General features: G+C 42.9%; 2 protein-coding genes across 2 annotated transcripts; one reads left to right on the top strand and one right to left on the bottom strand.

The window, feature by feature from the left end:
• The first annotated feature begins 3,817 nt into the window (after positions 1–3,817).
• On the top strand, positions 3,818–8,246 carry LOC308320763 (uncharacterized protein). The gene is made up of 3 exons (XM_080771424.1): positions 3,818–4,016; positions 4,515–4,679; positions 8,187–8,246. The coding sequence occupies exons 1-3, from the start codon at positions 3,863–3,865 to the stop codon at positions 8,237–8,239; spliced, it is 372 nt and encodes a 123-aa protein (XP_080627550.1). The 5' UTR covers positions 3,818–3,862; the 3' UTR covers positions 8,240–8,246.
• Positions 8,247–10,259: 2,013 nt separating this feature from the next.
• On the bottom strand, positions 10,260–12,256 carry LOC308321708 (uncharacterized protein). Its single transcript, XM_080772769.1, has 5 exons — positions 12,235–12,256; positions 11,515–11,703; positions 11,014–11,139; positions 10,782–10,855; positions 10,260–10,420 (listed from the first exon to the last, which is right to left on the bottom strand). The coding sequence occupies exons 2-5, from the start codon at positions 11,663–11,665 to the stop codon at positions 10,361–10,363; spliced, it is 411 nt and encodes a 136-aa protein (XP_080628895.1). The 5' UTR covers positions 11,666–11,703; positions 12,235–12,256; the 3' UTR covers positions 10,260–10,360.
• Between the last annotated feature and the right edge of the window lie 1,504 nt (positions 12,257–13,760).

A 13,760-nucleotide genomic window follows, 5' to 3' on the forward strand; every position in this document is an offset into this window, starting at 1 on the left:
TGATTTAAAAATCACACCTGTGTGAAGTGAGGGGCGCTCTTATCATCTTACAACATTACATTAACATAATATGATAATATGTGTTTAAGCAACGGGTGCTAATGTCTGACTAAAATGTAGTCCTCGACTTACCAAATCGACCCTAACGGGTCCATTTGGTTCCATTTGTACACTCTCAGAGTTAAATTAACTGTGATTTTACAATATACATTTGGGGTCCCAGAGATAGAAATGCCATTAAGTAGGGGAGCGTAGCCTAATTGAGGTCAAACCGCGGGGGCCCTTGAAATGAAAATGGTGGAGAATCACTGCTAGAGCCGTAAAAATCTTCTCTTATGGGCCTAATTTTCCAAAGGGTGGGGGGTCCGCAGGCTCATTTTGGGGGTCCTTAATGAAAACGTTTGGGAACCACTGCATTAGGCCCTTATGGAACCGAGGCCCGTTGGAATGAAGAAGGTAGATAATCATGGATTCTCTCTGTGAGGCCGTGGGTCAGAAGAAGACAAGCTCTCCACTGTGTTCATCACCTCAGCTGTGTTTAATGAGTTAATGTGTGTTAACGAGCACCGCTGATGATTCGTGATGAATGGGAGGATATTGTCCATGGCAGGTCACACGCACGCACGCACGCACGCACGCACACACGCATGCACGCTCCTGCTGTGGGAGGAGCATGCTGCTGGCACGTCAAACATTTAGGGTTAATTGTTCTCTAGAATAGAAAGAATAGAGGCGATATGCGCGTGACATCATCATCATATAAGATATACTGGGAACACCTATAGTGCCAAAACAACTAGACCTACTTCATGGCCTTGACAGTCACACAGTATAGCCAACACAAAATAACAGATTACAGCATGCAGAGGAAAAGTCATAACAGAACCATTCTAAACACTACAGCATGCAGAGGAGAAGTCATAACAGAACCATCTAAACACTACAGCATGCAGAGGAGAAGTCATAACAGAACCATCTAAACACTACAGCATGCAGTCATAACAGAACCATCTAAACACTACAGCATGCAGAGGAGAAGTCATATAACAGAACCATCTAAATACTACAGCATGCAGAGGAGAAGTCATAACAGAACCATCTAAATACTACAGCATGCAGAGGAGAAGTCATAACAGAACCATCTAAACACTACAGCATGCAGAGAAGAAGTCATAACAGAACCATCTAAATACTACAGCATGCAGAGGAGAAGTCATAACAGAACCATCTAAACACTACAGCATGCAGAGAAGAAGTCATAACAGAACCATCTAAACACTACAGCATGCAGTCATAACAGAACCATCTAAATACTACACCATGCAGAGGAGAAGTCATAACAGAACCATCTAAACACTACAGCATGCAGTCATAACAGAACCATCTAAACACTACAGCATGCAGAGAAGAAGACATAACAGAAACATCTAAATACTACAGCATGCAGAGGAGAAGTCATAACAGAACCATCTAAACACTACAGCATGCAGAGAAGAAGTCATAACAGAACCATCTAAACACTACAGCATGCAGAGAAGAAGTCATAACAGAACCATCTAAACACTACAGCATGCAGTCATAACAGAACCATCTAAACACTACAGCATGCAGAGAAGAAGACATAACAGAAACATCTAAATACTACAGCATGCAGAGGAGAAGTCATAACAGAACCATCTAAACACTACAGCATGCAGAGGAGAAGTCATAACAGAACCATCTAAACACTACAGCATGCAGTCATAACAGAACCATCTAAATACTACACCATGCAGAGGAGAAGTCATAACAGAACCATCTAAACAGTAAACACTACAGCATGCAGTCATAACAGAACCATCTAAACACTACAGCATTGAGAGGAGAATACATCAGGAAATCATCATAGAGAACTAGGTAAACAGCTTCTACAGAGCATTGTAACAGGCCCTGGACCCCCTGGGGAACTCCCTCAAGAATCTTGAGAACCAATTTGCATTATTTAGATTGGAAATATCCCACCCACGGGTGTGTGAAGGATTGAAATTACGTTATGACAGGTCTAAGCCACTAGGGGGCAGAGCAGCACTATGGTATGTCTGTCGCTGCATGACTATCACTTTAATGTCAGAAATATAAACACACCACTTGTTGTCAGACTTTGACATATATTTTTACGTTCAATGAATTGTGTTATGTATGGATCTTTAATGAATCTTTCACCTCTGCAAAGACTTTCTGACGTCAGTTAGTTCTAAATAGTGAACCAAAGTAAATTTAAACTTAACCAGTAAAGATAAAAATAAATAAAAAAGATACTCTGACTATATTTATAAAAGAACAATGTTAAAATGTGCACTGTGTATTTAATTATGCACACTGGATTAGAAGTTATTTAGAAGTTTAATGTTAGCTCTTTTGCATAATTATACGAGAGTGATAGAGAGAGCGAGAGAGAGAGAGAGAGTGAGAGGGGGGGTAGGGGTGAGACAGACAGACAGACAGACAGACTACAGTTGATGCAGTGTAAACGTTTGTCTATAGTGAGAAACAAGATATTATAAATTACATTGAGATCAAATAAATCTAAGATGTACAGTGTGCTCGTTGTTCTACTCCTCATCATGACTGTGAACGCTGCAGGAGGTAAAAACTGCTTTATTATTTAATATTTTTCATGTTTTTACTTTTAGTTTAACTGATGCTAAGTTGTGTTTGCAAACAGATTATCTAGTCTGAAGCCATCCAAACCGTTTTATAACCACTTTAATCAATCTTTTATACTTTGGTTATTCAGAAAAATAGCAGATATATAATTATACAAGCTAGTGTGTCAGCTTGTAGATCTGCGAAGAATCATGAACATTTGTGAAAATCTTTGGATATATTGCATTAAAGTGAAACCCTCAAATATTTGCTTCTGGGGTGAGATGGTGGGGGTCAGCGGCCAAATACATGTATTATAATAATGCGGGGGTCCAAATACATTATAACTGATATAGCAACATGTGCTTTTTTTCCTTTTTTTAGAAAACCGATTTAGAAGACATTCGTAGAATCATCTTAATGGGTTTTTGATTTTGTTTCATTTATTTCATTTATTTCATTTATTTCGTTTATTTCATTTATTTAATTTAGTTTGAGCCATATTTTATAGTTTATATTTCGTTTTTGTCAGCGGAAAAACATTTTTCATCATAGTTTTCAATCAGAAAACTGTTCATTTGATTGAACTGAAATAGAATGGAACCCCCTCAAGGACCCCTGACGGCTCCCCAGATCACACACGTACAGGTAGAAATGTGTGGTCTGGGGATGCGCCGGGTGCAGGCATTTCTACCTGTCCTTGTATTATTCAATGTCAATGTCCCATAACGTAAATATTGTGAAAATAGCAGATCTAAAAGCTCACTCATAGCTTAGCTTGTAGATGTGCTATTATTTTCACAATTTCACAATAGTTTGGTTCACCACCATGTGAATTGCAGATCTACAACTACATGCTCATAGCGCGGCGGAGTGCCGCGCTATGAGCTTGTAGATCTGCTATTAATTGAAAAATTTTAAAAAACGTGTGCAAATCTTTTAATATATATTCTTTCAAAGCGAACGTTTTTTAACTCAAATCTTTGCTTCTGGTCCCTATAGAACAAACATATATTCAGATGGGGCTCGGCGGCCAAATACCGATAATTCTGGGGGTCCTTGACATGAAATAGTTTGAGAACAACTGACATAAAAACATTGTCACAATATACTGTCATGATTTAGAAGACATTTTGGAGAATCTGGTGTCAGGTCTCAAAGGGTTAATTATGTGTCCTGTTGTCCAGGAGAGGTGTCCTTCTCGTGGGGGAGAAGCTTCACCCTCACCTGTCCAAAAATGGGAGACTGGTTCCTGAACGGGAAACCCAACGAAACCAACACGTGGACGTTGAATCATCGCTACGACGAAGACTTAAAAGCTCTGCATTACTACTGCAAATACGACGATAACGGCGACACGAAGTTCTACCACTTCTACGTCAGAGGAAAAGGTATACGTGAAAAAGGTCTTTATTACACCGTTTCCGAAACACAGGCCCCTTTTTCCGCACCAGAGGAAGTTGGGTTCCAGAACTGGATTTGTTCTCCATTCTAGTTGGAATCTTAATTGTTTGGTGCTTTCACGGAACTGGCGGCCATGTTTTGGTTCCAGTTCCGAACCAACTTTTAGGATTACATCTGAACCAGTTCATTTTCAGTGTAAACACTGTGAAACTGGTTCGATATTATGTGGGGGTGCCCATGACAATCCTTTTAAAACTCTATAGGGGAATCACAGAAGTCAGTTTGAGTCTGGTTTGTAGGTCATTCTAAGACCAGGGCTCCAAAATTCGATTGTGGATACGACATACCGGTATTAACAGTGTCGTTATCCCTCCCAGCTTGTGATTGGTGCGTTGAGGTTAATATTAACAGTGTCGTTATATCCCTCCCAGCTTGTGATTGGTGCGTTGAGGTTAATATTAACAGTGTCGTTATATCCCTCCCAGCTTGTGATTGGTGCGTTGATGTGACCACCGGGGCGGTGCTGGGCGTGCTGTGTGGGGACGTGCTTCTGACTGGACTGGTCATCCTGGCGGTCTACCTGTGGACCAAACACAACCACCACAACAACAACAACAACCACCCCACTGGACCGGCCGCAGCTAGCAGACGTACGTAAGACCATCCCGAGCCTACCGAACGACCACATCACACTCTTACACTGAAAATGGTGTCCCCTTTTCTTTCTTCATAAAACTCCACTTTTCTCGCCAATTAAAGGCCTTTTCTGCTCCATATCTCTCTCTCTCTCTCTCTCAGCTTAGGGTCCTTGGTCTAAAAAGCCTTGAAGACCCCTAACTAAGACTGTTTGTTCAGTAGCAGAAAGTGTCCAAATACACATTCTAAGGTCGGGATAACACATCTATCCAATCAGGAGAGAGAACTGCATGCAGGATAAACAGGTGATGGCACAAATAAATGAGGTAGACACGATTGGAACTGCATGGAATGCTATTTTCTTCTGATTGGGTGAAATTGGCAACCCAATGGAACAGCAATGGAATGGAATAGCAATGATTACTGTCATAATATAGAGCTATTTAACATTGTTACTGAACACTATTACTGTCACAAAACAGAGCTATTTAACACTGTTACTGAACAAACACTATAGCAATGATTACTGTCACAATATAGAGCTATTTACCACTGTTACTGAACACTATTACTGTCACAATATAGAGCTATATTTAACACTGTTACTGAACACTATTACTGTCACAATATAGAGCTATTTAACACTGTTACTGAACAAACACTATAGCAATGATTACTGTCACAATATTGAGCTATTTAGACATATTTACCCATTCACACACATGCACACCGATGCCAGAGGAAACCATGCAAGGCACCAACCTGCACATCGGGAGCAATTAGGGGTTCAGAGTTTTGCTCAAGGACACTTCGACATCACTAACACTGCTACTGAACAAACACTATATAGCAATGATTACTATCACAATATATCACATTAAAAAACTAACTTACTCTATCTTTTAGTCAAGTAAGGTCAAACTCTATGTAGCAAAGCTGCGATGGCAAACAGGAAGTACATGCAGAAACTTTATGGCTATGACTCAGTAATACCATCACAGGAAATGCACACAGAAACACACACACACACACACACACACACACACACACACACACACACACACACAGTCACTTTAAAAGGTTAATGTACAGACGCACACACGCACGCACGCACGCACGGGTTTGAACCACGTGACTCAAGGAAACGGTAGGGTTTGAGCCCACCGCATCCTGTTTGGCACAACGACTATGCCAACACAATGGACTGTTGAGGAGAGGGAAGCAGTCTATATACATACCAGTGGTGAAAAGTAACTAAGTACATTTACTTACGTACTGAATTTAAGAGGAACTTTGAGGTGTTTTCGTTTTTTTACTTTAATTGAGTATTTCCAATTTGCTAATACCTTTACTTCTTCTCCACTACTGTACATCTCAGATCCAAATATTTTTGACTCCACTGCGGTTAATTTGAAAACTTTAGCTACTAGTTACTTTGTAGATTTTGATTATTCTTACAAAACATACATTAAGCACTTCAACCCTATCCACACTTTTCCTGGGCTGTGTGTGCTCCAGTTCCTGTCGATTTGATCCAATGAAAGCCAATGAAACTGGTCAGATGACCAATGATATCCAATGAAATCAACAGGAACTGGAGCACACACAGCCCAGGAAAAGTGTGGATATACATTTTGGCATTTTTTTAAATAGTCGATCTACATTGTGAAATTAAAACGGCTATTTTTAAAAGATTTGTATACATTTGAAAACTTGAAGTAAGACATTCTGCACAAGTATTTACTACATTTGATGGCATTACTTTTGTACTTTTACTTGAGTCTAGGACGTTCCACATGTCCCAGACTCTTCTCCCTTCTCTAAAACACCCTGGACAACGCTCCACACGTCCCAGACTCTTCTCCCTTCTCTAAAACACCCTGGACAATGCTCCACACGTCCCAGACTCTTCTCCCTTCTCTAAAACACCCTGGACAACGCTCCACACGTCCCAGACGCTTCTCCCTTCTCTAAAACACCCTGGACAACGCTCCACACGTCCCAGACTCTTCTCCCTTCTCTAAAACACCCTGGACAACGCTCCACACGTCCCAGACGCTTCTCCCTTCTCTAAAACACCCTGGACAACGCTCCACACGTCCCAGACTCTTCTCCCTTCTCTAAAACACCCTGGACAACGCTCCACACGTCCCAGACTCTTCTCCCTTCTCTAAAACACCCTGGACAACGCTCCACACGTCCCAGACTCTTCTCCCTTCTCTAAAACACCCTGGACAACACTCCACACGTCCCAGACGCTTCTCCCTTCTCTAAAACACCCTGGACAACGCTCCACACGTCCCAGACTCTTCTCCCTTCTCTAAAACACCCTGGACAACACTCCACACGTCCCAGACGCTTCTCCCTTCTCTAAAACACCCTGGACAACGCTCCACACGTCCCAGACGCTTCTCCCTTCTCTAAAACACCCTGGACAACGCTCCACACGTCCCAGACTCTTCTCCCTTCTCTAAAACACCCTGGACAACGCTCCACACGTCCCAGACTCTTCTCCCTTCTCTAAAACACCCTGGACAACGCTCCACACGTACCAGACTCTTCTCCCTTCTCTAAAACACCCTGGACAACGCTCCACACGTCCCAGACTCTTCTCCCTTCTCTAAAACACCCTGGACAACACTCCACACGTCCCAGACGCTTCTCCCTTCTCTAAAACACCCTGGACAACTCTCCACACGTCCCAGACGCTTCTCCCTTCTCTAAAACACCCTGGACAACGCTCCACACGTCCCAGACGCTTCTCCCTTCTCTAAAACACCCTGGACAACGCTCCACACGTCCCAGACTCTTCTCCCTTCTCTAAAACACCCTGGACAACACTCCACACGTCCCAGACTCTTCTCCCTTCTCTAAAACACCCTGGACAATGCTCCACACGTCCCAGACTCTTCTCCCTTCTCTAAAACACCCTGGACAATGCTCCACACGTCCCAGACTCTTCTCCCTTCTCTAAAACACCCTGGACAACGCTCCACACGTCCCAGACTCTTCTCCCTTCTCTAAAACACCCTGGACAACGCTCCACACGTCCCAGACTCTTCTCCCTTCTCTAAAACACCCTGGACAACGCTCCACACGTCCCAGACGCTTCTCCCTTCTCTAAAACACCCTGGACAACGCTCCACACGTCCCAGACTCTTCTCCCTTCTCTAAAACACCCTGGACAACGCTCCACACGTACCAGACTCTTCTCCCTTCTCTAAAACACCCTGGACAACGCTCCACACGTCCCAGACTCTTCTCCCTTCTCTAAAACACCCTGGACAACGCTCCACACGTCCCAGACGCTTCTCCCTTCTCTAAAACACCCTGGACAACGCTCCACACGTACCAGACTCCCAAACTGTGGAACACAGAACTCCCCATTGTAGTTGAAACTGCAGACCTCAACCTAACCCCGTAGCACTTGCCTAAAATGTATTGTGTCTTTATTCACCAGCTGTGTGTGTTTTTGTGCGTGTGCGTGTGTGTGTGTGTGTGTGTGTGTCCTTGTCCATCAGCAGCAGGGGGACGTCGTAGGAGGCCTGCACGCGGAGGACCCCCCCCTCTCTGACTACGAGGTGTGGTCTTATATTTGTTCTGCACTGTGTTGGACAAAATCCTATCCAACAATAACCACATTGTTTAGTTTTGGGTCAGCAAGTCTAAATCTCATCAAATGGTGCTCCTTGGCCCAAATGCTGAAAACATAATGGGCCGTGATATGAAAAAGGATGAAAACCACTGATCTAAGCCATGAGCCATTATGGCTTAAACGGGTGTTTTTAGTACAAGGTATATGAAACTATAGAGCAGGTCATATACAGTAGACACGTACATTATATGCACTATTAAAAATCATGCACCAAGGATGGCTTTGATTTGATTAGATTATCAAATGGCTTAAAATAACAACCTATACTTTTATACTATAGTTTGTTTCCCTCTAAAACTATCATTGATAAAGTTGACAGTAAACTGGAACGGAGCAGCGGGACTGCCACACAATATCCCTGGACTCAAAGAAAAAGTGTGTTTAGTGAGGCCTCTGAATATTTGAAAGATTGACGCACTCATTTAGTTTAACACATTAAGACCTGCAGGCTGATTCTATATATATAAAAAGTCTTCTAAATCCTAAAAGAAAAAGAAAAACAATCTAATATGTCAGTGGTGCTCAAACCATTTCATGTCAAGGACCCCCAGAATGATATGTGTTTGGCCTCGGGCGTCATATTATCTGAATATATTTGCTATTTGAAGCTTTACATTATTGTCTTTGTCTTTTACAGCAACTCAACATCCAAACGTGCTCTCCTGACACCTACTCTACTGTCGGGCTGAACACACACACCCGTGTGAACTGAGTGGAGAAGGATATCAAATGGAACACAACGACCCTAAAGACTAATCATTGCGTATATTCCTGCACTATACCTGCATCAAGTGATCTTGGTACACAGAAGTTGATCTATTGAAGATTCTGACCTTCAAAGTACATCATTTTTGTTCTGATTGTATTGCTGTATTGTTGTATTGTTCTTTCTGCTTTGTAATTCTGAGTAATTCTCATGCCAATAAAGCCCTTTGAATTGAATTGAATTGAATTGAGTGGTGCAACTCCCCCCTCCCCCCCCCCCACCTCTCTCTCTCTCATATTAGCAGGCAACAGTGCAGCACTATCCTTCTCTCTGTTTCTGGCACAACAGCGCCCCTACTGGTACTCATTATACTGGTGCTCATTAACATCACATAGGTGAACACGGACATTGCTGTTCCTTGGAGTGGTTGCACCACTGGTCTTTACCTGCTGCAGGCTTTGTGGTCTACTGGTAGATAGTGATCTACGTGCACACGTAGACATCAAAGGGGGCTTCAGCCCCTGCCCCTTTTACCCGTCTGTGAAACAACTGCCCTCTCCAGACCACGAAGCAGCATTTTGGTGAATAGTGTTGCGCAGGCCGAGAGACGGTCCATGAACATATAAAACTTAAGCCCGACATGTTGGTTTACACTCTCTGCACGTCCCTGCTTGCAGGCCTATAGCTGCTGGAAGCCACAGCACTTCCTGTGAACTATAGAGAATGTGTGGGAAACATGTTTAACGTGAAACCATGAAGCCACATGCACATCCTCTCCTCTCTGTTTGTTACTCACCTCGTATACACGCATCTCTGTGACATTAAACGGACTCTATCTCATTGGAAACATATTTCACCATTCTCTTCAAGGTTTCTTAAAACGCGTGGTGTGAGCGAGACCTGTTGTGCTCTGTACCGATACACACGGTCTGAGGTCTGTGATGTTGGTGATGAAGAGGACGTGTTCTGTAACTGTAATGTTGATGATGAAGAGTGACACGACCGAACTGCTAGAATACTCAGAAATGCCATGCAGTGGAAAACGTTCAATATTTTAGTTAGTTATGAGGTTTCCTCCTTAATGCTGTATCTCCATGTGGCGCTTTGAAAAATAAATACACATCTGCTCTTTATGTGAGAGAGTATGAGTTTATTTTTATTGGTTTTTGTACACAATGAATTACATGTATTACAGTTAAAGAGGGACAATGAATGGATCATTTTACGTCAACACGTGGTGTTGGGTGGCAGTAGGCTAGTAAGTATAATACTTTTAGAAAATAGCGGAACAAGCATTTTTTCAGTGACCAAATGGACCAATCACGTGCTCTCCTTTACCTCCTGTTGCCGCTCTGAAGGACGTCGTACACGTCTGGCTGGTGTGGTCTCAGAGCCTGGGCGAGAGACATAGAAAGAGAGAGAGAGAGAGAGAGAGAGAGAGAGAGAGAGAGAGAAATATTTGTTTGTCAAAAATAGGATATAATATAAAGAGAGAGAAATCATCATTAACCATGATGCTGTCAAGCAGATTGATTGATTGATTGATTGATTGGGGTCCTTCATATTCAATCCATCTCATTTAATGACATACAAATATACATTTACGGTTAGAGATCAAAAGACAAAATATGTACAGTAAAGGTGGTTGCACACTGGACGACTTTAGTGGGCGGGGCGAACGGTGGATTCCAGCCGTGCGTACACAGAGACTTTATATAGTTAGATAAAGAGGAGATATTTTCTCTAGCAGCTCACCTGATATGTGTCGTCTGCATCGCTGCGGGTTCTGCTGTTGTTGTTGTTTGGAACGGGACGCTTTTTATCTGAGCCTTCAGAGAGAAGATAGAGAGACACCGTCAACACAGGACAATGAGAGAGAGACAGACAGACATAAGTCAAGACAGACAGACAGACAGACAGACAGACAGACAGACAGACAGACAGACAGACAGACAGACAGACAGACAGACAGACAGACAGACAGTACTTTTAGGGGCGTGTCCTCTGGTCATGATGAGGTAGACGGCCCAGCCAATCAGAGCCGTGGCCACCACGTCTGCTATGGAGATGCTGACCAGAGCCTTGGGGTTGAGGTCAATGCAGAGGTCACAGCCTAGTGCACGCACACACACACACACACACACACACACACTTGTAAGGTCGTCAAGGCTAGGGAGAGTGCTACGGTAAGTATCAAATAGGAAGATCTCTTTAACAACCTTAACCATTATTTGAAACTTTAGCTGTTGAAAAATAGCAGATCTACAAGCTCATATAGTGCGGCACCGAGTGCCGCGATACGACCTTGTAGATCTGGAATAACATATTTTCAGATGGGGGTCAGTGGCCAATTACATATAGTTTTTGGGGGTCCTTGACATAAAACAGTTTGAGAACCACTGACATAGAAACATAAGGTTTTTAAAGAAAACTGTCATGATTTAGAAGACATTTAGTAGAATCCATTCTCAGGTAATGCAGAACTCACTGTGGAAGCTGACGTAGATCTTCTCCCCGAGCTTTCCACAGCCGTACTCTCCAGAGAGGTCATCATCGTACGGCAGCGTCAGAACGGACCCAATCCCTGAAGAACCGTCGGGTTTCGTGACGTTCTGACCGTCATGACAGCTCAGCTCCATCCCAGCGGAGAAGCTCTTTATGGTCAACGATGGTCCTCCTGTGGCCCAAAGATTACAAAATATTCTGTGTTCAGTTTACAGTGGTTTTCAACCCTTTTCACATCAAGGTCCATTATTTATTATTTGAGCCACGGGAGCACCATGTGATGACATTTAGCCTCTCAGACCCAAAACTAAAGAATCTTTTGTTGTTGTATAATATTCTGTCCACCACAACTCCATGCTTTATCGATGTTGGTACCATTGGGAGAGATCCGGCTAGTGAGTTTCATTTTGGGGGTCCTTGACATGAAAAGGTTTGGGAACCACTGCCACCTCACAGTCACCCCTGGATACAGATCTGGTACCATAAACCATAACCTGTCTCTCTTCCTGTGTATAAACTCCTGGAGAGGTGGAGGATCGGCACACATAGGTCATTGTATCTGTACTTTTAGTAGTGTATATTAGTATTAGTAGTAGTATTGTATTAAAGTAAGTACCTCCATGGCAGTTCACCAGACTCCACAGTGTCAGTAGACAGGTTGTAGTATTAGTAGTGTAGTATTAGTGTAGTACTGTATTAGTACCTCCTCTGCAGGGCTCCAGACTCCACAGTATTAGTAGTGTAGTATTAGTACCTCCTCTGCAGGGCTCCAGACTCCACAGTATTAGTAGTGTATAGTATTAGTGTAGCATTAGTACCTCCTCTGCAGGGCTCCAGACTCCACAGTATTAGTAGACAGGTCAGCGATGTTCTTCCTACCATCATGTGACCTCCACACCCTCGACGTAGTATACCTGCGGTGGAGTAATACATCATTTATCAGACGCTCTTAATCCAGAGTTACTTACAGGAAGCAAGAACAACACACGGTAATACATCAAATACATAATGTATTTGGGCATTTCTATAGATAGAAATAGTCATCTGCGGTCATACGTAAGCTAAGAACCTAACATCTGTTACAGTAGAACATCTGTAGAATGAAACTACGAGTATGATTATACATTATGGAGTGTCTACGGTACTTAGTTTACACAGTTTTTGGTTTAGACTAGTCATTGGTTAGACCAGTCATTAGTCCTACAACTACAACCTATCTCAAACCCTCACCCTAAACCTAACCTCCCACGGGGCAGCACACCTAAACCTAACCTTAACCCATGTCTAACCAATGACTAGTCTAAACTAAGTATGCACCCCATAACGCCCATAACACCACCATCAAAGTTCACGTGTAGTACACACACATACTTGTGATTGACGATTTATTCTTGTTTTTTTTTACATTGACCAAAAGGAACAGAATCTTAATGTACATTTCCGTTTACCTTTAAGGATTTGTAAATAATAATTGTGCAGGGCAGATACTCAAATATTTGCTTCTGGAGGGGGGGGGGTCCTTGTGGAACAACATATTTTGATATAATATAATTTTGGGTGTTCCTTGACATGAAACATGAGGTTTTTCAGAAAATGATTTAGGATTTAGAAAACGTTCTTTTAAAAGAAAATCGGCCTGCAGGTTTAAACGTGTTAAGTGTATACCCTCTCTCTCTCTCTCTCTCTCTCTCTCACAACTGGTCGGCCCTCAGAGTCATCATCACACACAGCCCTCAGGTTAATATCAGAATATTTGATATACTGTATTATTGATTTAGTATTTACAGGTATCGATAGGTCTATTTAGTAAGAACAATAATTAAAAAAAAGACCAGACCTTAGACACGGACCTTGTGGAGTCCCTCGGGTTAAAGGGTGGTGTGTCGACGGTGACACTGTCTGACAGTGAAGACTCCAGAGGGTGGGTGTCTGTCTGTCTGTCTGTCCTTCTGTCTGTCTGTCTGTCTGTCTGTGTGCGTGTGCACAGAAGAGACACTCCCACGCGTGGCTTCCTGTCACCGAACGACTACAAACCCACAACAGTTAACACCTGGTACACACACGCGCACGTGGACACAAACGCACGCACACACACAGGTGTGCTGTGGATTTTTTAACTAGTAGGGCTATGTGCTTAAAGCTCATTTGAATTGCATGTAGTTTCTGAACTACAGGGGCGGCGCCCTGGACACACACACACACACACACACACACACACACACACACACA

This window comes from Protomyctophum bolini (assembly GCF_963924005.1).
Source record: "Protomyctophum bolini genome assembly, chromosome: 9".
NCBI classification, from domain to species: domain Eukaryota; kingdom Metazoa; phylum Chordata; class Actinopteri; order Myctophiformes; family Myctophidae; genus Protomyctophum; species Protomyctophum bolini.

Bases quoted from the DNA above. Each gene is read 5' to 3' on its own strand.
- LOC308321708 (XM_080772769.1), bottom strand. From the start codon at position 11,665: ATGGAGCTGAGCTGTCATGACGGTCAGAACGTCACGAAACCCGACGGT. The intron at 10,856-11,013 runs GTACTGTCTGTC...TTCTCTCTGAAG, and splicing joins CAGAGGACACGCCCCTAAAA to GCTCAGATAAAAAGCGTCCC. The intron at 10,421-10,781 runs GTGAGCTGCTAG...TCTCTCGCCCAG, and splicing joins ATGCAGACGACACATATCAG to GCTCTGAGACCACACCAGCC.
- LOC308320763 (XM_080771424.1), top strand. From the start codon at position 3,863: ATGGGAGACTGGTTCCTGAACGGGAAACCCAACGAAACCAACACGTGG. The intron at 4,017-4,514 runs GTATACGTGAAA...TATCCCTCCCAG, and splicing joins CTTCTACGTCAGAGGAAAAG to CTTGTGATTGGTGCGTTGAT. The intron at 4,680-8,186 runs GTACGTAAGACC...CTTGTCCATCAG, and splicing joins ACCGGCCGCAGCTAGCAGAC to CAGCAGGGGGACGTCGTAGG.